Below are 21,598 nucleotides of genomic sequence, written 5' to 3'. Positions count from 1 at the left end.
TAATCGCTTTCTTCTATTCATGTACTTTTTCATGTTTTTTACGCAATGTTATGTTTTTCAAATCGAGAGCTGTTTCATGTTGTCTTTAGTGATATTTAGTCTTTAGTGATATTTAGTCTCACTGACATAAGGTAAATTGCTCCTTTTTATTACAGTGTTAGGCAACATGCTATAATAACCTCTTTGAAAATCATTAATTCAGTCTAGAAGTCTATCTTTTACTCCCTGGCATACTTAGTGGGAGGTCATATTGTCCTTTTGCACTGTAACAGATTTAAAATTGTCCTTATTTTAGACTACTCCGAGAAACCATTTAGTGAGTTCCTGAAGAGCAAGAAGCTCACTGAGAACCTGCAAGACTTCATCCTGCACTCCATCGCTATGGTGACGCAGCAGACCCTCACAGAGGAAGGACTGAAGGCCACGCAACACTTCCTGCGATGCTTGGGTCGCTACGGCAACACTCCCTTCCTGTTCCCCCTCTACGGCCTGGGAGAAATCCCACAATGCTTTTGCAGGTAAACTGTGCAGGATGCTGTAGATAGAAAAGAACATTGAAAATACAATGTGCACGAAAACATTTTGAAATGAAATTTATTTTTTTTGTTTAAAATTAACAACATTTACACAAGTCAATACGTCTTCCAAAACATGTTTTTGTCTGTTTTGCGCTGATTCACTATGGTAAGCCTATTAAGCCTTGTTTATACTCGACGCGTCCGCACGAGCACGAGTCTCCGCTGACTGCGCGCGCACCTCTCCAAGCGGTCGAGGCGTTTATACTTGACGCGCTCGCCGTTGTAGTATTCTTTGAAACTACAGGGGGCGACTCGAGTAATTGTCCTCTCTAAACCATCAAATCGGTGAGAAGAAGAAATATAAACATGTGACAATGTTTATTTTAGTTACCACCACCAATACAAAAATAATCGTGTAAAACCCAGTAAACCCTGAGATTATTACTTGTGACATTAGAACAAAATATATGTAGGCTAGCCTATTAGCCTGGGAATACATGTACGTATACAAATAAATTAACGATCTCTTAATTATGTTCTAATTTCACTAAACATTTCATTAACTTTCGTGCAAATTTGTATTAACCATGGACCTTTTATGTTCATTAAAAAGGCTTTTTATGCTATTGTATGCTCATTTTTTAAATGTAAGCAACTAATTTAGGGGTGCTGGTGTGATGAGAAGTTCGTGCTCGGCCAGATTCGGCTCTAAGTCGTTCATCTTCGGATGCGGAGCCGCGCGCGATGTTACAAAAAGTGCCGTGCACACCGCCAGGCGAAATGGGGTCTTGCGCACCCAACGCGCGCGACCGCCCACACCGCAATGACGTCATTTTTGCCGCGCGCCCTTCGCGCTCTTGCGGACGCGTCGAGTATAAACAAGGCTTTATAAGTTTATATATTAGGACAGCCTGACGTCATCATACTCAGATTCTAGTCAGAATTATGGGCCGTGTTTCAACCGAACCAGGAAATAAAATGCCCCTGCACTCAATTGGATAGACCTACAGCCAATCAGAGCAACGGAGCAAGTGACGTATGTTGAATCCCTTGATTCTCTGTTCCTTTTTTTAAATTAATTCGCTGTCGATATCTTCAGACGCGATGGCGGAATCTACACATCTCAATTCTCTAGCGGCAGCCATCTTTGTTGTAAACAAATTCAACCCAAGCACTCTTTGGTGACGTGGATGATTACGTTACTGTTGATCATCTGTCCATCATCGTATAAAGCCCGCCCTGACAATTTGATTGGTCCGAACAGCTCTAGTTCGAGCATAGTTGCTCCACAACGGATCAAGTCCAAACCGAACTTCCCGACCTGAAATGTTGTGGGCGGGGCTAAGTTCGGCTGGCATCCAGGCTAATATTAGGATGGTTTTCATGGGAAATTGCGTACAAATGTCACTCGCCCATGCGTGTCTCGTTATATATGTAAGTAGAGAAAAGTTGCTCCGGCTACTTTGACACGTCACAGGTTAGTTGTCACAACAGGCAAGACATATAGAGCATCACAGTCCCGCCCACAGCCGGTGCCGGAAGTAAAAATTCAATACAATTTCTCCATAGACAGTTGGGGTATAAGCCATAAAAACGTAACCATACATGGTAGACTTAAAACCAGCTATGGCTGTACTAAGCGATTGTATATGCTCATATAAACGCCAAAAGTTCATGGGGCACTAACCTTGTTTTGAGATAAATGCCTTTTATTCGCGATGTCTTCAATAAGTACTTCATTACCCACAATCCTGAACAATCCCACAATCCCACAGTGATGCAGCTGATTGGGGGATGTCGTGTAAACTCCGCGAAGGTCCGTGAAAAAACAGAGCGTTGCCATGGAAGCAGGATTCTAACAGTAGAGACTGTACGGACTGTTTTCTTTAGCGCAGAGCCATATAAATAGTTTTTAAATCAATACATTCCTTTTTAAATTAATATTTTGTGTCAAATTATTTATTTATTTGGTAGGTAGCCATGTAATAAGCGGGATAATGTATAGCGAGTTGGTTGTTATAGCGAATACAACCCCTTCGGGCTCATAATCAGCCTTTCGCGAGTTGTTTTCGCTATAACAACCGCCTCGCTTTACATTATCCCTTACTTATCGTTCACTGTAGAAATGGCTACTGTAGCCTTCATATGGTATGAGTCATATCAAGCATTTTATGATGCCACTGTCAAAACAATATTAAGCCTAGTCATACCTCTTCTTGCATTTACTGAACAATTCATGGCAAGTTAATAAACTGAATATGACGGTCCAAGAGCAGACCATGCACCGGTCCATGCATCAGACCGGTGGCGCTGTGCACTTTCTGGTTTGCTGACCATCACTTTTTAATTTTCACTTGTTGTGGATATTAAGAAAATACATTAAATGTTATTACAATTAAGGATGAACTATAACTTCATGAAAATGAGCATGGACCTCAACCTGTCCTGTCAGCAGAGTGTCCTGTGTCATAAAGGGCTTTGAAATAAACACACAAACTAACGTTACACACTGACTGAACACACGTGTGTTGATGACTGAGCTGCACCATGTTGCTAACGTTATCGTTAACCGCTTTCACACACGCACACAATATATTATTATTTTTATTTACACGATTATTACTGAAAGAACTGCTATTAACTACACATTTACTATATACAATTCTCTCAAAAGGCTCTTTCGCGGTTGGCTTCAGTCGACTTCAGTGAGGCGCGGTGGGTTATGGGATGAGTAGTTCCTTCGCTCGAAAATGGAAATATGTACACAGTCTTGTACCTTTGCCTTTTTTTGGATTTTCTCTTCGTTTTTTCGCTCGAAATGATATGTTGTATGCTTATGAGTTCAGCCATAGCTGGTTATCCTCAGACATGCTCTAAAACTCTTTAGATACGGATTTTTCCAAAAGTCAATGGGAGAAATGAATGGGAAATTTACTTCCGGCACCAAAGCCCTCTCGGGCTGTGGGCGGGACTGTGATGCTCTATTGACATGGAGCAGCTAAATCTCGAACCTCTGGGGAATCACCTGCTTTAAAAACTGACGAACAGAGGAGATAGACAGAGCTCGTAATAAAACAAGAATCAACATTGGCTTGGCTTTTTGGAGATGACAGGTCAGTAAGGTATTTTATTGAGCAGATCCCTAACGGAGTTCATTGTAAAGCATTATCTATTGTGAAGGTTCATTTCATTATGGTTGTTGTAGAGCTGTGCTGGAATTTATTTTCAAGAACGTACCGCGTCTATTATACGGGTATCGTTACAGTAACGTCTTCTGCTAGTCAGCTTGAGATCTAAACTGCTTATGTCTCTTAAGCATAGTAGTGAATGTTTTAAAAGCAAAATTTAAATTATTTTTTTATATAAAAACTAAAATGGAGTCTCAATTATACTAAATTGTTAGGGTATCTTAAAGGCACTGCAACAAAATGCGGCCGTTTGATTCAGAGTGAAAAATAATAATAAAAGGCGGTAATAAATACCATATTTTCTTGCCGATACCTGCTATATACACCATTGAAATAGCAATAGATTCAATAGAATAAGTGAAATTAGCAGCAATTATGCTATTTAGACTAAGTGAAAATAGTGATAGATTCTATTTACACTATGTAAAAATAGCAGTATTTTATTTTCAATAAATGTAAATAGTAGTTAGATGCTACTTATACTTATAAACAGTGGCAGATACTACTTGCACCTCAGTGTTGTTGGACATTAAACGGTATGCAATAATAGCAGAGTGTAAATTATTATATTTATTAAAATTATGAAATGGATGCCGGCTTATTGGGACAATAAAGTCCTCCCTTCACCTCCCCCTAACCCTAACAGATTAACTTTATTATTAAATGCAAGTTAGACACTTTTCGAACGATTTCTTAATTTCTATTGAAAATAAAGGCCTTTCCGGTTTGCTATGTGATGGGAAAAGGGAGTAAAGTGAGTTTGGCAAAAGGTGGATTCGAACACAATCAAAACTTTATGCAACGCGCCTTATACACTATTGCTACTGTTGACAATCCAGTGTCTTACAGAATTGTGTGTAGTGGGCGGAGTTAGTGTAAATGGCCTTTGCCAACAAGGTGGGTTATTTAAAGTCACTATGAAATCAAAAGTGTCTATTCTTATTTTTGTAAGGAATAACATTTAATGCATGATTCATTTATTATGCATGAATTTCCATGCACTTCTCAGGTGCCCTTGTACATTTTAATTAAAACAACTTCCCCTCCCTCTTGCAGCGACATCTCTTCTTTGATGACATGTGAGGGCGGGACAACCTGTCACTCACGTGACATCACAGCAATAGCAAACAGCAAAGTCGTCAAAATCAAGTCCCGCCCTACATTTTGTCAAGTTCGAGAAGCCGTTTCACAGTAGAGAAGAAAAGACTTCCAATTTAGTCCAAATTCCATTTTTTTTTAACTCGAGAGTCTTTTTCAACTGGTTTTAGAGTGTGTGTTTTTTTTTACCGTTTTAGCTCACACACTCGGCTCTGAGGGGGAAGGAACGGAGATGGCAGTTAGAAGCAGGGTCAGAGCTCTGCAGGACCCGGAGTGTTTGCTTTTAGCACTTTGAGTCTGCTGGGAGCAGTGCTGTGAAACGGTGGCACTTAGAGACGAGCAGTCTTCAGCCCCATCATCCCAGAAACCATGAGCTGGCGTCTGGCCCAGGTTACAGAGAACATCTCCCCAAAGACAAGCAGAACAGTCGAGTGTTTATCTAAAATGCACATATGACTCCAATCTCTGATTCGAGCTCTGCTCTGAGAAATAAGTCCGTCTGTGTACATATTTCGTCAATGCGGCTATAAAGCTAATGTGCCAAAACAGATCAGGTGATATCGATTATTGAGAGGGCAGCTCAATCGCCAAAGGTCCCTTCCAATGTAAACACACCAGATAGATATCAATATTTCATCTTTAGTCAATTAAATCATCATTTGTTTGTGTCATCTGAAGTTATGTAATCATGTTCTGTGATACGATTTGATCATAATTCCAAGTAAAGGCAACTTAACCCTCCACCTCACAATTTAAGCTTGACGTGTCTCTTCGGAGATATCTACGAATTTTAATGTGCCTCTTCGTCTGTGAGGCAGATTAATTAGCATTTTTGATTTCCATAGTTTTCCACTAATCACCCTTGCTGACATTCAGATAAGCATGCTAGCGCACTGAGGCATGAACCCACCTGCAAGCTGTCCATCATCTGCGGAGGGAACGCAAGAAACAGTTGTCGCCGCTGACTTTTTTCCTCTCTCCATGACTTCATTATTAAAATCGAGCACACTTTTTTTTCAATCGTCACACGTTAATGCACAACATGGATGTTGTCAAATGCATCTTAAAACAAAAGGAAAGACAAAATTTGCTTAGTAAATAAAATAATAGTTCGGCTACAAATGACAAAGTGTCCAGCTTCATGTCAATCCAAACCTGTATGCCTTTTTTTCTTGCGTAGAACGCAAAAGGAGATACTTTGAAGAACTTCCAGGCTTCTCTTTTCCGTAGTAAGAGCGAAGGATAATTCGATGACAAAATGACAACAAAAAACCCCAATAAAAGTAGCCTACAAAACTATTTGAATTGCTTCAGTAGACTTGGAAGTCATATGGACCCAGGGTCCATGATGGTCCTTTAAAGGGGTGGTAAAATGGCATTTTCACAAGATGTAAAATAAATCTCTGATGTCCCCAGAGTGTGTAAAGTTTTAGCACAAAATACCCCACAGATATTTTTATATAGCATGTTAAAGTTGTCACTTTTTGAGGGTTTGCAAAAACGCACCGTTTTGTGCCTGGCCCTTTAAATGGAAATGAGTTGCTGCAGAGGGCGGGGTTTCAAGAGCTCATGTGTATTAGCAGCTGTTTTTACCTCACGCAGACCCACTAAAATGACAGAAACTGTTCTGCCTTTAATGTTAAAACGGAGTCAGACAAAGATGGAGAGACTCAAGAAGAAGTGACAACATGTAGAAGCAACAGGACGTCTCTGAATGGTTAGTTGATGAATTTATGTTGCGGATGTGGAGTTAACTATCTTCAATTAGCATATTCTGTCATGATAATCTATAAATCGCTCGTATAGGAACTGTTGTGAGATGCACACAGAGTGACTTTCTAGTGCATGTGAAAAGATGGATGCTAAAGTTTGGACTGGCTCACAAATGAACTCTTATACAACAACTCTTCCTCTTCTCAGCATGGACTGCGTGTTCCTGGGGGCGGGGTTTATGTACATTTTAGGCTTGCTGATGTCACTAAACCCGGAGGAATGTCGTGTAGTCCCTACCAGCCGTTTGTTGTAGTCCTTTTCTTTAAAAGCAAATATCTTCCTTTGCTTTGAACTTTGAGCGTTGTAACTTTGCAGATGTTGTTTATGCTCAAACAGCAACATTACACACTAACTAAAGTTAGAAAAGTGAAATCATACTTTACCACCCCTTTAAAAAAAAACTAAAATTTCAAATTTAACACAATAACCTAAGTCTTACTTGTCATTTTAAGAAGTCTTAAATTTGGGGATGGGAAAAACAGGAAACATGATTTGGTCTAATGTGATTTAAACTTAAATTAATTAATAAAATTAATGAATAAATAAAATAAATAAAATTGCAGTGGAAATGCAAAGCTTTCAGAACAGTTCGTAATCCAAGCAACTGCCAAGCGATTGCTTATGATCTGTTGATACATTTTGAGAGTATTTACATTGTTGTTTATATTATAAAATGTTGTAAATGGTTGTAAGAGTGCATATTTTATCTCCCTCATATTTCCTTATTTTTCCTTATTTAACATATTCACAATATAGATTTCACTAGTTTTGGCAACATAACCTGGTTATTGCTTTTCTTTGAAAACATTGCTCTTGTATCAGATAAATTCAATATCCGTCGACCTCTATTCCAATTAATTGATATATTAGCACACAAACCAATTTTAATACGTATTAAATATAACATGCCTTGAGTATATATTATATTGCTGATAAGCAGTATTAAGTCCTGAGTATATGAGTGCTGCAGCCTGTTCAATAATTAAAATAATCTGAGATAAAATACTTATTTTGAGATCGTATAGATTTGTTCTATATGGACATACCTTTTTTTAAGACCTGCAGAAATAAAAGCTGTATTAAGTTTTAAATTTGATTTTTAAAAACTCTCCAGATACCCTGGAAGCGCTTTATTTTAAAAAAGAGCTTGACAATTCAGTTTTATTAAATGGAAAAGAGGAGCTTGGGCATTCTTCAAAATATCTACATTTGTTTTCCAAACGGTTGTGGAACAACATGAGGGTGTGTAAACTAGTTTGCCTGAACTATTCGCTTATGCGAAAAGAAAAAATGTAGGGCAAGACTTGTTTTGGTCGTTCGGATCACAAGTGGACGACGCTAAGTACAGGTGTAAACGGGGTCGAAAACGCTTTGAGCTTGTCCACTTTCGACCACCTCCAGAGGGAGGCGAAAACACATTCCACCGGATTGCTTTCATAGTGTAGATGCTCATGTGGTCAAATCCATTCGAACAGCCGCAAAAGACCACCTACTCTCCGCTTACTGACCTAATGCGTAAACATCATGGGAGGCGCGCTAGCCAGACGGGATTTAAACTTTGTCAGATGGAGACCCAAGTTTGGTTTGAAGACGAAAAACATACCAAGCTCAATATTCTCTCACCGATCATGATTTCTAACACACACTCACAGTGTTCGGGTTGATCTTGCGGCTTTCAGAGCAGAAACGAAAGCTGATGCTCTCCGTATGTTATCCTGTCTCCTTTCACATTCATATGTAAATTGCGTGAGCTTATTTCATCCATTAGATCGGAGGATCTGTAAAAGCTCATACATTTACCCGCCCATAGACCCTCCCCTCGAAGAAATCAGGACAGAAGTGGTTAAAAGTGGACAAAAGAGACGGATTAAAACACCAGGTGTAAACGGGAACGTGTCTCCCTCGTCTACTTGTGGTCCGATCGACTAAATTGCATCTTGTTATCAGGTGTAAACGGGGCCCATGACATGCATTAGGGTTCATTTTCATTTGATCTAACTTTAAAGTCTGCACCGTGTGCCATTCCTAAATGTGAGTTATACAGTTGTAGAATGTCACCGCAGACAGGTGAGTCCACCAGAGAAATGAAGCACTACAGAGAGAGATGACAGAAGGGGAGAAAAGAGTTCAAAGAACTTATGGAGAAATGGAAAGAGATGGACCTCAGAGGGGACAAAAGGCGAGGGATTGAGAGACAAAAGTCAGACGGAGAGAACAAGCGAGGGAAGGCGGGTTCATTCATCACGCTGATACCTGCTTGCAGGTGATAGATGGATAGATGGAGGTGCAAACTCAATAATGCTCACTCTCTCAGTTATTCACAGATCAGCGAGCAGCTCCGCTAATATAGTGATGAAATGCTTTACCGTCCTCGGCCCCGCATTATCCCTCAAGTTTTGACAGCGGAGACTTTTTAATTTCTAAATAACCTTTGGCACTCTGACTGCCATCCTCCGTCTTCTGCACCCTCGTTCCGGTTCCCTCCGTCTCCGTCGCTGGGATGTTTTTTTTTTTGGGAGCCGGCGCGATCCATTCAGCCCGGTAAACACATTTGGCCGTGACAGGTTATGATTTGCACCTGCGATCACGGCGCTCCAATCAGACAACAGTCAAACAGAAACAGATTGAGAGGATGGGGAAATGCATTAATTAGAGGCGATGATTGTCTTCCCAGCATTCCCGCACAACGCCGCGTTTCCTCTCTGTCATTCGCTTTCCTCCCCCTTTACCGCGTGTTCTCGGGGAGCAATAAACATTTAATTTATTCAGATCCAAACAGGATTTAATTTTCGCAGAGAAAGGCCTGCCAGCCAGCATGGCGCTTTGTTTTCTTTTAATTATTGGCCAACCATTAGCCCCCCGCTCGGCTTCCAGCACCCTAGATTACAAGCGAATTTGCCGGCAATGAACCTGACAGGTAAGTGGTCTTTGCCGCGTGTGGTAATTTTGTTTGTTTAGCATCTCCTGCAAGGCAAGGGGATTTATTGTCGACGCACACAGAACGCTAATAAAACGTTCTCTCCTTTTTTTTTTTTTCTTTCTTTTTTTTTTCCGGGGGCTTCCCATGGGTGCTCAGATGTTTTCCCCAAACCTGGTTTGGCGTTTGAGGAGGAAGCACGTCCAATTGTGGCATCAGGTTTTTTTGTTGTTGTGTTTGTGTTGCTTTAATCAAGCGAGTCAAGCTTTTCTTGCCTTTGTTTAATAGACTGAGATCTAACAGGTCACTAGGGATGCATTCAAGATCTTTTAGATTAATGGCTTCAATTCCGGCCCATTATTGACTATCTGCTGGGAGATTGTGCAGAATGTTTTGCTCTTTTGTTTAAAGAGAGTGTTTTTTTCTTCTTCTTCTTCTCATCAAACAAACAAAAATTGTCAAAAGGCAATTTTGTTTTGTAACTTTTTTTTTAAAGATTATCGAGATGGAATGTCTAATTGTTACTGCCTATTTTAAGATTTAGATGTCTAGTACTAATTTAAATCAATGGGTGTATTAACCCTTTAATTAACCCACTATCTCTTGAAGAGAGCTTTCACTTTTAAGGGGTGGTTGATTATGATTTCACTTTTCTAACTTTAGTTAGTGTGTAATGTTGCTGTTTGAGCTTAAACAACATCTGCAAAGTTACGACGCTCAAAGTTCAAAGCAAAGGGAGAAATTTGCTTTTAAAGACATTGCTTTTTAAGGACTACAACAAACGGCTGGTAGGGACTACACAACATTCCTCCCGGGTTAGTGACATCATTAACCCTAAAATGTACATAAACCCCGCCCCCTGAACACGATTTATAGATTATCATGACAGAATATGCTAATCAATGACTAGAAGATAACTTTACATAATAAGCTACATAAATTCATCAACCAACCATTCAGAAATGTCCTGTTGCATTCTACATGTTGTCACTTCTTCTTGAGTCTCCCCATCTTTCTGACTCAAAGCTGCTAACACACAAGCTGTTGAAGCTCCGCCCCCTGTGCTGGGAGCAGCAGCTCATTTGCATTTAAAGGGACAGACACAAAATTTGGTGTTTTTGCTCACCCTCAAAAAGTGACAACTTTAACATGCTATATAAAAATATCTGTGGGGTAGTTTGAGCTAAAACCTAACATACACACTGGGGACATCAAAGATGTATTTTACATCTTGTGAAAAGGGCATTATACCACCCCTTTAAGAGTGCATGAAGGATTGAGTTGCTGTGTGCATTTGTGCATAAAAGTTGGGTTAAGTTCATTAATAATAAAAGTACAACCTTTATTAACTCTTTATTTTTATTTCTTAATTTACGTTTAATTTATCATTTGTTGCTTGGTTACACTATCGATCAATAGTTGTTTTTAAAGAAACTAATACTTCTATTTATTTAATAGGGTTGCATTAAATTTATCAAAAGTGACAGTAAAGACTTCAATAATGTCAGAAAAGATTTCCATTTCAAATCTATTCTGTTCTTTTGAACTTTTAATTCATCTAAGAATCTTGAAAAAAACATGACAACTGTTTTCAACTTTGATTAGAAATGTTTCTTGAGCAGCAAATCTGCATATTAGAATGATTTCTGAAGGATCATGTGACACTGAAGACTGGAGTAATGATCCTGAAAATTCATCTTTGCAATCACAGGAATAAATTACAATTAAAAATAAATAAATAAAAAAGTTATTTTATGCTGTAACAATATTTTACAATATTACTGTATTTTTTTAATCTAATAAATATAGCAGTAGTGGGCAAAAGAAAGACTTTAAAATCTTCCTAAATGTCAACTTTTGAACGGTACTGTATGTTTTGTCGTACCTTAGCACAAAGTAGCTTTTAGGAATGTCCCTTTTTAATGTACCTTAATATCCCTTTTCTAGATCAATACAAATAACACAAAGTAGAACATCTTCGCTTGCAAAGTGAAATTCGTTATGGATTGCAGCCTATGGCTATCTCAACCTGTTATCTCTGAAAGCGCTAGGATATCATAGCATTGCATTTCCCGCGGCATGAAAAAAGCTTCCGTCCTTACGGGCCTCCGTTCAATTTATTTGAAGCTCTGCCGTGATGTTGCCATTAGAGCCCGAAGCTTGTTTGTGCTTCTTGTTACATTACTTTTTAATTACAGAAATAACTAGTTGGAGGCAGTTGTTTTGTGGTGATGTCGGTGGGGTAAAGGGGGGGGAGGAGGGTGTTAGGTGACGAGAAAGAGGGAGTTGTCGAAGATTTATTTTGGATGTGACCTTCTCCACACTCGCTGCAGCTGTAATCAGTGGAATTAATAGCATAATCAAATTATACACAAACTCATAAATCATCGGTGAGCGCGCTGTCACGGCGTCGGGCTATTAATGGCCTCCATTGTTTTGCTACCGTATTAAAAAATCACGTCCCCTGATTCCCGTCTTGATAGGAACTGAAATGCCATTTAGAGGCTATAAAGAGCAGGGGCTTGTGGGGGTACTGGATTTTCACAACTGTTAATTTAGCCGTGATGGCGAGTGATGTCGCCAGGGCGAGTGCTGGGGCCTGTGCCCACGCACTCCACCCGACTGCATCATTGGGGCCGACAGCGGGCAGTTAATTAGAGTAATATCAGCTTAAACGTCTGTCAGTTAGGGTTAATGACATCAAAGGGCTTCCCTGCTGCCTCTATGGGGTTCTGTGGAGGACAGGAGATGGGCCCAGATGATTGCTGGCAGATTTAGCCTCTCTTTTTTTTATTTTTTTTTATCTTTGCACTTTATTAAGATGCCATGTCTCTATATTAATCTGGGCAGACAAGGCCAGAAGTGTTTTTTTTTCTCTGTCCCTTGTTTAAGCTCGGAGTGAACAGCAAAGTGTCCTTTTCCATCTCTCCATCTTTGTCTTTAGACATATTTATGTGGCCTAATATCCAACCTATGCCCTTCATGTTACATGTTACTTAATGGTGGCGGATGGATTTCTTTCAGTGTATATTTATATTCTGTGGCCTGTTTATTGTGTGTGTGTGTGTGTGTGTGTGTGTGTGTGTGTGTGTGTGTGTGTGTGTGTGTGTGTGTGTGTGTGTGTGTGTGTGTGTGTGTGTGTGTGTGTGTGTGTGTGTGTGTGTGTGTGTGTGTGTGTGTGTGTGTGTGTGTGTGTGTGTGTGTGTGTGTGTGTGTGTGTGTGTGTGTGTGTGTGTGTGTGTGTGTGTGTGTGTGTGTGTGTGTGTGTGTGTGTGTGTGTGTGTGTGTGTGTGTGTGTGTGTGTGTGTGCGTGTGTGTGCGTGTGTGTGCGTGTGTGTGCGTGTGTGTGCGTGTGTGTGTGTGTGCGCGTGTACATGCATGCATACACTAGCAGTCAAAAGTTTTGGATCAGTAAGATTTTTTTATGTTTTTAAAAGAAGTCTCTTCTGCTCACCAAGGCTGCATTTGTTTGATTAAAAATACAAAAAAATCCCAGTAATATTGTGAAATATTATTACAATTTAAAACAGCTGTTTTCTATGTGAATATATAGTGAAGAGTAATTTATTTCCTGTGATCAAAGCTGAATTTTCAGCATCATTACTTCAGTGTCACATGATCCTTCAGAAATCATTCTAATATGCTGATTTGATGCTCAGAAAACATTTATTATTATCATCAATGTTGAAAATATTTTTATTTTTATTTCAGGCTTCTTTGATGAATAGAAAGTTCAAAAGAACATCATTTATCTGAAATGAAAAGCTTTTGTAACATTAAACACTACCGTTCAAAAGTTTGGGGTCAGTAAGCTTTTTTATTAAATTTTTCTGGGAGAAAAGAAATAAGACATCTTATATTCATACTTATGAATATAAGATTGAATTAATCAAGGACGAATTAAATTGATCAAAAGTTACAGTAAATACATTTATAATGTTACAAAAGATTGTATTTAAAGGGCACCTATTTTGACATTTAAAATGTTCCTAATGTTGTTTTGGGAGTCCCCAACAACAGTTTTACATGCATGCAATGACAAAAAACACTTTTGTTGTCGTATAATATGCATTTATTTTTACCTGATTTGCTCACCAACTCCCAAATAATTCGTTCAACGACTCGTTTTTCCAAACCCCTCCTTTGGGCGACGCTAATCTGCGATTGGTCAGATGACCCAGCAGTGTTTACAGAGATAATACTTATTGTTTAACACGGAGTACAATGATGCTTTTATCAATTAAATTGTATTATAATAATGATTATAGTCCACTGCTTTGTAGTTTGTAGTAAAAAACTAAAAATAAGATAAAGAATTTAATATTATGTTAGCGAGCATAGCCCAGAGTTCATATTGTAAAAGCACAATCAGTCTTTGTTTGCGTTAGCCCGATGCATAAACATAACGTTTTTACAAAAAAAAAAAAATGCAGTTACGTTACTACGAGATATTATTCTTTAAGACAACTCCGAAAACAACGACAAACACTTCACATATCTCAATACAATTGTCATTGAAGACCTAGAAGTTATGCTTGCACAACAAACAAAATAATTATTAAGCATGCTACATAAAACATAAAAGCAACAATTATTAATAACACTTACAGGTTGTGATACGGAGGAGGAAGCTGATGCAAATACACTTGGAACTGAACCTTCCTTCAATATCATCCGGCTCGCGAATCCAAGTTTGATTGCATTTAAGTTGGTAAAGCAATCGTCTTCAAAATGGCGCGAACAAAGCACAAGGCTCGGACTATACTTCTGTGGTATAGTTGTATATATGAATTGTAGCCACTTAGTCTTCAAATGCTCCTCCTTGGGCAGATGAAAAAAGTTGGCTTTTGAGTCGCACTTCAGAACACAGCGTCTCGTCGCCTTGATATTTTCCCTGGCCTTGGAGCCCAATAAGTGGGCGTATTGAATTCAAATAACTTGACAAGTTGACGTCATCTAGTCAGAGAAAAAGCTTCGGTCTTCTAACGATTCATAAAAATGACTCCGAGTCGACTCTTACTTTTGAAAGACAATAACTTTATATACGGTGCACTTTCATATTTCAAACTTTGCAGGATGTTTTTGTTCACTTAGATCTATGTTACACACTACATGAAAGGTACATTTCAAAATTCCATAATAGGTGCCCTTTAAAAAAAAAAAGCTGTTCCTTTTGAACTTTTTATTCATCGAAGAATCCTGAAAATAAATTGTACACAACTGTTTTCAACATTGATAATAATAATGAATGTTTTTTTGAGCATCAAATCAGCATATTAGAATGATTTTGAAGGATCATGTGACACTGACTGGAGTAATGATGCTGAAAATTCAGCTTTGATCACAGGAATAAATTACATTTTAAAATAGAAAACAGTTATTTTAAATTGTCATATTTAACAATATTACTGTTTTTTTGTAGTTTTAATTAAATAAATGCAGCATTGGTGAGCAGAAGACACTTCTTTTAAAACATTATAAATCTTACCGATCCAAAAAATTTTACTGGTGTAGTGTGTGTGTGTGTGTGTATATATATATATATATATATATATATATATATATATACACACACACACACAATTATATCCCTTAACACACACACAGACAGACACGTGTATATATATACCAAACATAACGTACCCTAAGGTGTACTTAATTAAGCTGCTATATGTTATCACCACAAAATCTCAAGAAAGCTTTACTTGTAACGGTAACACATTTTAAGATCTTGGTGACATTTTTGCCTTGTCAAATGCATTGGATTTTGTCCTTTCTGTGTGGACAAGGTGTGATCGGCCCTTTTTAATGTCACGCCATCAGCTGTAATTACGGGTGTTTAGCAGTTCCATTCAGATTGGATGGATGTCATATAAATAAACGCAAGCCTATGTAAAATGTTACCCTTTTTTTTTTCTCCTTGCAGAATGTGTGCCGTATTTGGAGGAATTTATTGCCTTCGACACTCAGTGCAGTGCCTGGTTGTGGACAAGGGATCCAACAAGTGAGTAGTTCACCACTGAGTCTGTTCTTGCACTTTGACAACACACATTTAGATGAAAAACAACAACTTTCAACTCATAACACTCAGAAATTCAATTAGATAAGTAGATTAACTTCCTCCTCCGGTTGATTCACACCACGCCGGTATCCCAAGGCTGATCAGAGCCCATTTGTGTACGGGGTACTCAAAAACAAGGCCAAGAGATGGCGCACATGAGTGAATTGGGGGGTGGGGGGGAGGGATGTATTCGGAATATAGATATGAAATTAATTTTCAGGGAGACAGCGGTACCAGCCCCCCTTAAGCAGCCGAGCTCGGAAGACAAATCACAGACTCTGCCACTTGGGCCGGCGATGAGTGATGCCGCTTTTTCCTCGTGGCCTTACCTCCACTAATTGATTTTCATCTGAAGACAAAAAAGCCCTCTGTTGCTGCCTCTTAAAAAATGAGAGTTCATCTCCCGTCTCCCTTGATTAATCTGTGCTGATAATGTGCGTCAGGCCCCACCAGAAAGGCCTTTAATGAGTTTCAAAGGTGGATTGTTGTCATAAACTAGGTTAGATCTGGGGTTTTTTCCCCTCTCTCTTTATTCCTCTCTCATTCTTTGGCCCTCTCTTTGGCGATTATATTGAGTTTCTTTCATCTTGCTGGTGAATGACCCAGGGGGCTTGGATTCCTCTGGATGTAGCGCGCGAAACTTACACGTGTGATAGCTGTAGCTTACTAGTGTTCAGGCTATTGCGTACCTTGCCGGTGCAGCAGCGCTCATATTAGATGTATTTCCCTGTCGTTTATCATAAAATCATAAATTGCTCGTAAACTAGTAGATGGGCATATCCTCCAGACTAGGAATGGGTTAAAAAAAAAAAAGGATTTTCTGATTAAAGGGCCATTCACACCAGGAACAACAACTATAAAGATAACTATATTAGCATCCACACCAGCAGACAATATAGTTCTGTTTTTTTTTTTTAAACATACATTCCAATTTGTGAACAAAAGACAATGTGTAATAATTATAATATTGTTATTATAACAGTACATACAAATTAATATATAAATAAATGTTTCATAAAATATAATTAAAATCTAGTATTAATTCTATATTATAACATTTTCATGATATACCTAGCTAGAAGTGTCCTGGTATAATTTACAGCAGAAGCTGAGAGAATTTCTTTCATATTTTGACATTATAACTGAAACATGCCCATTTAAAACAGAATTGAATGGAAATGTAATCAAACCTAGTCAAACCAACCAACTTTTGAAAAATAATAAATAATATTTTGTGCTCGGCTGCAATGCAAAAAGTAGCTGACTACAGAAAAAGAAACGTCTTGACCAGCAGCTGTTGTATGTGTCAGTTCTTCTAAGACTAGCAACTGCTTACCAACATCTACCTTTCAGCAAATCGGGCATCTCGACCTGGCCTGTGTGAAAATATTTATTCTTTAACCAAGCGGATCACTTTTACAATTTGTTCTTCCAACAAATCTTTCAGGTTGTTTATTCGCTCCTTTTAGTAGGCCATTTGACGGAGGTCAGTTTAGTTTTGATATGTGACGTCTGTCCCTGGATGCGGTCAGCCGTCCCAAACGGCAGTTCTACTTGAGCGGCCCGGCGGGATGCGTTCCTCAACTTAACGTAGCATACAAAAAACAACCGAGATGACCTTAATTGATAATTTACTGCAAGTTCTTTGTGATCGCCACCAATGTCCCCATATAACTGGAGCACTGCAAAGTTTCAAGGCGAATTCTTTTATCCAAATTTGGGATTGAAGCCAGACTCACCAAGATTTGGCTTGGGAGCTGGCAAGGCTCCAAACCGAGGTGTCCGTCAGACCCTGAGCTCAGTCTATAAAGCATCCAGCGCGGACCGTCCATGCTCTCCTCTAGTGGCGCCCCATGTGGACTCAGCCCTGCGCTGGAGGTTAGCGCCATACATCATCCATGGAAAAAGTTTCATGAAGGTGAAAAAAAAAAAGCTGGCAAGGTGTCTGGCAGGCTGAACAATGATTTTAATTTCCCTGGCATCATAAATTACCGCCCTATGTCTGCTCTTATTACAGACATAAAGTTGAAAAGGGTAGAGCCAGATTAATAATGCAGCAGAGGATTACAGACCCTCAAATCCCACCTGCCACTCCATGCGGAAGACGGTCCGGCACTGTCCGGTTTGTCACCGCCACGACAGGCAACTCAATCACTTGTCCGAATTAGTTTGTCCAAATTCATTTCACACGTCAACAGAACTCAACTGGTGATAAGATCCCTTTTTTGGAGGTGCCTGCTAAGACAAGCAGCACTATTATTGTGGTTAGTTGCATTGAAGGAGGAACCCAAGCCATATGCTATGTTGACTATCCAAGTTGCGAATTCAATTCATGCACAAAATCGAAATATCGGAAAAGCTATTTGCGAATAAAGCAGCATTTTCAGCAAGAAAATCGTCACTTCCAGAGAAAACTCTCCAAAATTTCAATGCAAATGGAAGTTCTTGCTGCAGAGGATGTATTTTTTTAATGTAATCAATTATTTGCAGTTTAATGTGCGCAGACGAAACACTAGCGTCAGATGCCTTACGTTTGGGAGCAATAATGTTTTTTTTTCTATTGTATTTTAATTGTACAGCACTTGGGTACACTACACTCTGTGGTTTTTAAAGCGCTTTATGAATAGATTTTGAATAGTATGAATAGTAACCAATCATCTGAGAGGATTATTCATTCATTTTGATGCGCGGCTGTGAAGTTATTCTGTAAATGTGTTGCCGTTTATGCACATCTTCTCAACAAATAAGAATGTAATCCACCATGTTCATGTACATTTTGGACATTCTCAATGACATCTTGGTGTTTCCATCCCCAAACAATGTTTTATGCGATTATTCTACAATTTGCTTTCAAAAAAATGTCAATAGAGACATAGGTAGCCCTCCTTAAAGGGATAGTCCACCCAAAAAGGAAAATTCTGTTATCATTTACTCACCCTCAAGTTGTTCCAAATCTGTATGAGTTTCTTTCTTCTGTTGAACACAAAAGAAGATATTTTGAAGAATGTTGGTAATCAAACAGTTGATGGACCCCATTGACTTCCATAGCAGGGGGGAAAAGTCCTATGGAAGTCAATGGGGTCGGACCAATTGACAAAATCTGCTTATAGAAACATTAAGCTTGGTAAGTGAAAAACCACTCAGAAGACCCTAGCTTTAGATTAGTTTAGTTTATTTATTTGTCATATATACAAGTGTCAAAGACCATTTGTACATTGAAATGCATTGGTTGAGGCTTAGGCATTCAACAGTAGTGCAAAATATACAATTCAATACAATTTAGAGAGGTAAATAAATAATATAATAATAAAGTCATATAATAATACATTAACAACCACCCTAAACACCTTAGTATAATGCTGAGTGGGTTTTAAATGGGTATTTTCATGCGTATGAGTATTTTCTCTTTAAACCTGCAGTGAACCAAAGACGCGGCTTAAAATCGCTGGTGTTTCTGACGTCACAAAATACCTCGTAACTAATCACGTCGTCAACGTGTGATCGTCAACGAGTGGATCACTGAGCTGGCGTGAGTGAGTGGAGGCGGAGCTAATTTGCATATTCATAGAACCACGTATACTAAATGAGGCAAGGGTATAGAGTTACATTCAAGATATTTTAAGGCATGACAAAAAAAAATCAAGGGAAAAAAACTTTTAAATACATAATTTTGGTGATCAAATGTGAGTATTAACTACGGGGGACTTTAACAATAACAACACTGATATACTATACACAGATTCTTTCACTGATTTAAAACAATGGTGTACTATTTTATGCAATATTTACCAAGACAAATAATCTTCTTGCTTGTAATATCCGTCATGGTGTCATTCAGCATATGATCTGTTTAGCCTACACAAAACCACATTTGCAGAGAAGTATATAAAATTCAAATGAGTTTGAACGCATGCATCGTTGGGTGCAAGGTTATCACGCTGATTGGTTCAGAGGCCACTGACGTGGTTTATGAAGGCGATTTATGAACTCTTATGATGATCTACAAAGCCGACACCGGCCTTGGTTGCAAGTGAAAAGGAATCATTAGCACTATTCAGTGTTTTATGCTCACTGACAGAAGAAACTTATGCTCTTGTATAGAAAACTATGTATATAATATGTATATAATGAGCGCTGAGGAAAAAAACTAATTGAAGAAACCTTTTCCAAAATAACTAATTAATTAGATTTTTTTCGATTGTCAATCAAAATCCAATCCAGGACTCGACAATAAAGATTTTTTTCTGCTTGCCCACAGTTGGAATAGTGCCGATTTTTACTTGCACTGCCAACATTTCCACTGACCCCACCATAAAAAAAATATACATTTTATTATTAGCAACAAATAAAATACATAATTTAAAAGTTTATATTTAGTTAAAATGTATTCTTTTTAATTCCGATTCCAAATGCTAATTAATTATTTGTAGTTAGGATTTTTGTAAAGACAGAAAAATATAATATATTCTGTATAAAAAAGTATAAAAAATATATATATATTTTATATATATATAGAACTTTTTATATATTTTTTCTTTACAATCAATTCTCACTATATACTGTATATATTCTACAATTTATATAAGTTTTATATCTATACCATCTTTTTAATTTGTCATAATAAAAACTATACAATTGTAACTTAAATCACAGAATTTAAAAACACATGTTTTAGTTTTAAAGCAGAAAATCACATGTACATGGAACAAAAGATTGGCCTGATAGTTTTTTCAATTGGCCTGACTCTCTCTTAGACCGGCTAAAATCATTGTTGAGCCTTTCGTAAATACGCAGTTTGTTCTCTCGATCCAGAAGCAGCTTCCTGTGAGCAAGAGCGTCCTGCTACGGTTGCCCTCAGGTGTGTTAGGTTTGTGAAATGTATCCCATAATGCTTTCCTTCACCCCATTGGCTGACGATTGATTGGAAACCCTCCGCTTCCTCTGCTAGTTCCTCCGAGTAAATAAATCTTCATTTACATAAACAGATCTGTCCTGCAGTCAATCTAGGCATTGAGGGGGAGGATTATTCCGAGGCCCGACTTTTCGTCAGGGGAGGGAGACGCTCTCTTGCCCCTTTATTGTGTTGTGAAAGTCCATTTCAAGGATGTCACCCCCAGCCCATTAGTTTGGATAATGAGCCCTATAAAGCACATTTATAACTCTTGACATAACAAGCCAACAGATTCTCCTCTGTTCCACCTTTTTCTCTCTCACTCGCTCTTTTTCCTTCTCGCTTGCAGAGATTAAAGGAGGATAGGTCAAACTTGTGCCCTAGGCCACTGGTTCACAACTGGTTTTTCTTCAGGACGCAGATTTTACATTTTGATATCATGTGACGAACCAACAAAGTACCGAAATTTTAATGTTCAAACAGGAGTGAAAATGTAACATTAATGCTTGTCTGGGACAAGTGGGTATTTTGAAGGGGCAAGAGAAAAATAATTTAACTTTTAAAGTCACTTTTTTTAAAGTCACTTTTTTAACTTTTGTTAGTGTGTAATGTTGCTGTTTGAGCTTAAACAACATCTATAAAGTTACGAAGCTCAAAGGTCAAAGCAAAGAGAGATATTTGCTTTTAAAGAAATTGCTTTTTAAGGACTACAACAAACGGCTGGTAGGAACTACACGACAGTCCTCCCGGGTTAGTGACATCACCAACCCTAGAATTTACATAAACCCTGCCCCCTGAACACGATTTATAGATTATCAAGACAGAATATGCGAATCAATGACTAGAAGATAACTTCACATAGCTACATAGCTACATAAATTCATCAACTAACCATTCAGAAATGTCCTGTTGCATTCTACATGTTGTCACTTCTGCTTGAGACTCTCCATCTTTGTCTGACTCCGGTTTGAACATAAACATTGCAATTTTCAGTGCATGTCTGTGCGAGATAAAAGGACACAAGCCGTTGTAGCTCCGCCCCCTGTGCTGGGAGCAGCAGCTCATTTGCATTTAAAGGGGCAGACACAAAAACGGTGCAATTTTGCTCACCCTCAAAAAGTGACAACTTTAACATGCTATATAAAAATATCT

General features: G+C 38.5%; 1 protein-coding gene and 1 long non-coding RNA gene across 3 annotated transcripts in view; one reads left to right on the top strand and one right to left on the bottom strand.

The window, feature by feature from the left end:
* Positions 1 to 21,598, top strand: part of chm (CHM Rab escort protein) — a 75,896-nt gene that overhangs the window by 22,761 nt on the left and 31,537 nt on the right. For both annotated transcript variants that reach the window (XM_079585270.1, XM_079585269.1), the window contains exons 8-9: positions 296 to 518; positions 15,421 to 15,498. In XM_079585270.1, the coding sequence (XP_079441396.1) occupies positions 296 to 518; positions 15,421 to 15,498 (301 nt within the window). The remainder of the gene's footprint in view (positions 1 to 295; positions 519 to 15,420; positions 15,499 to 21,598) is intronic.
* Positions 449 to 21,598, bottom strand: part of LOC306984174 — a 29,638-nt gene continuing 8,488 nt past the window's right edge. The window contains exons 2-3 of the long non-coding RNA XR_013794504.1: positions 18,492 to 18,528; positions 449 to 535 (exon numbers count right to left, since the gene is read on the bottom strand). This is a non-coding gene — a long non-coding RNA (uncharacterized lncRNA). The remainder of the gene's footprint in view (positions 536 to 18,491; positions 18,529 to 21,598) is intronic.

This window comes from Phoxinus phoxinus, assembly GCF_949152265.1.
Source record: "Phoxinus phoxinus genome assembly, chromosome: 17".
In the NCBI taxonomy this organism is placed as follows: Eukaryota; Metazoa; Chordata; class Actinopteri; order Cypriniformes; family Leuciscidae; genus Phoxinus; species Phoxinus phoxinus.
The sequence above is the reverse complement of the archived record's forward strand: the minus strand, read 5'-3'. Positions and strand labels throughout refer to the sequence as shown.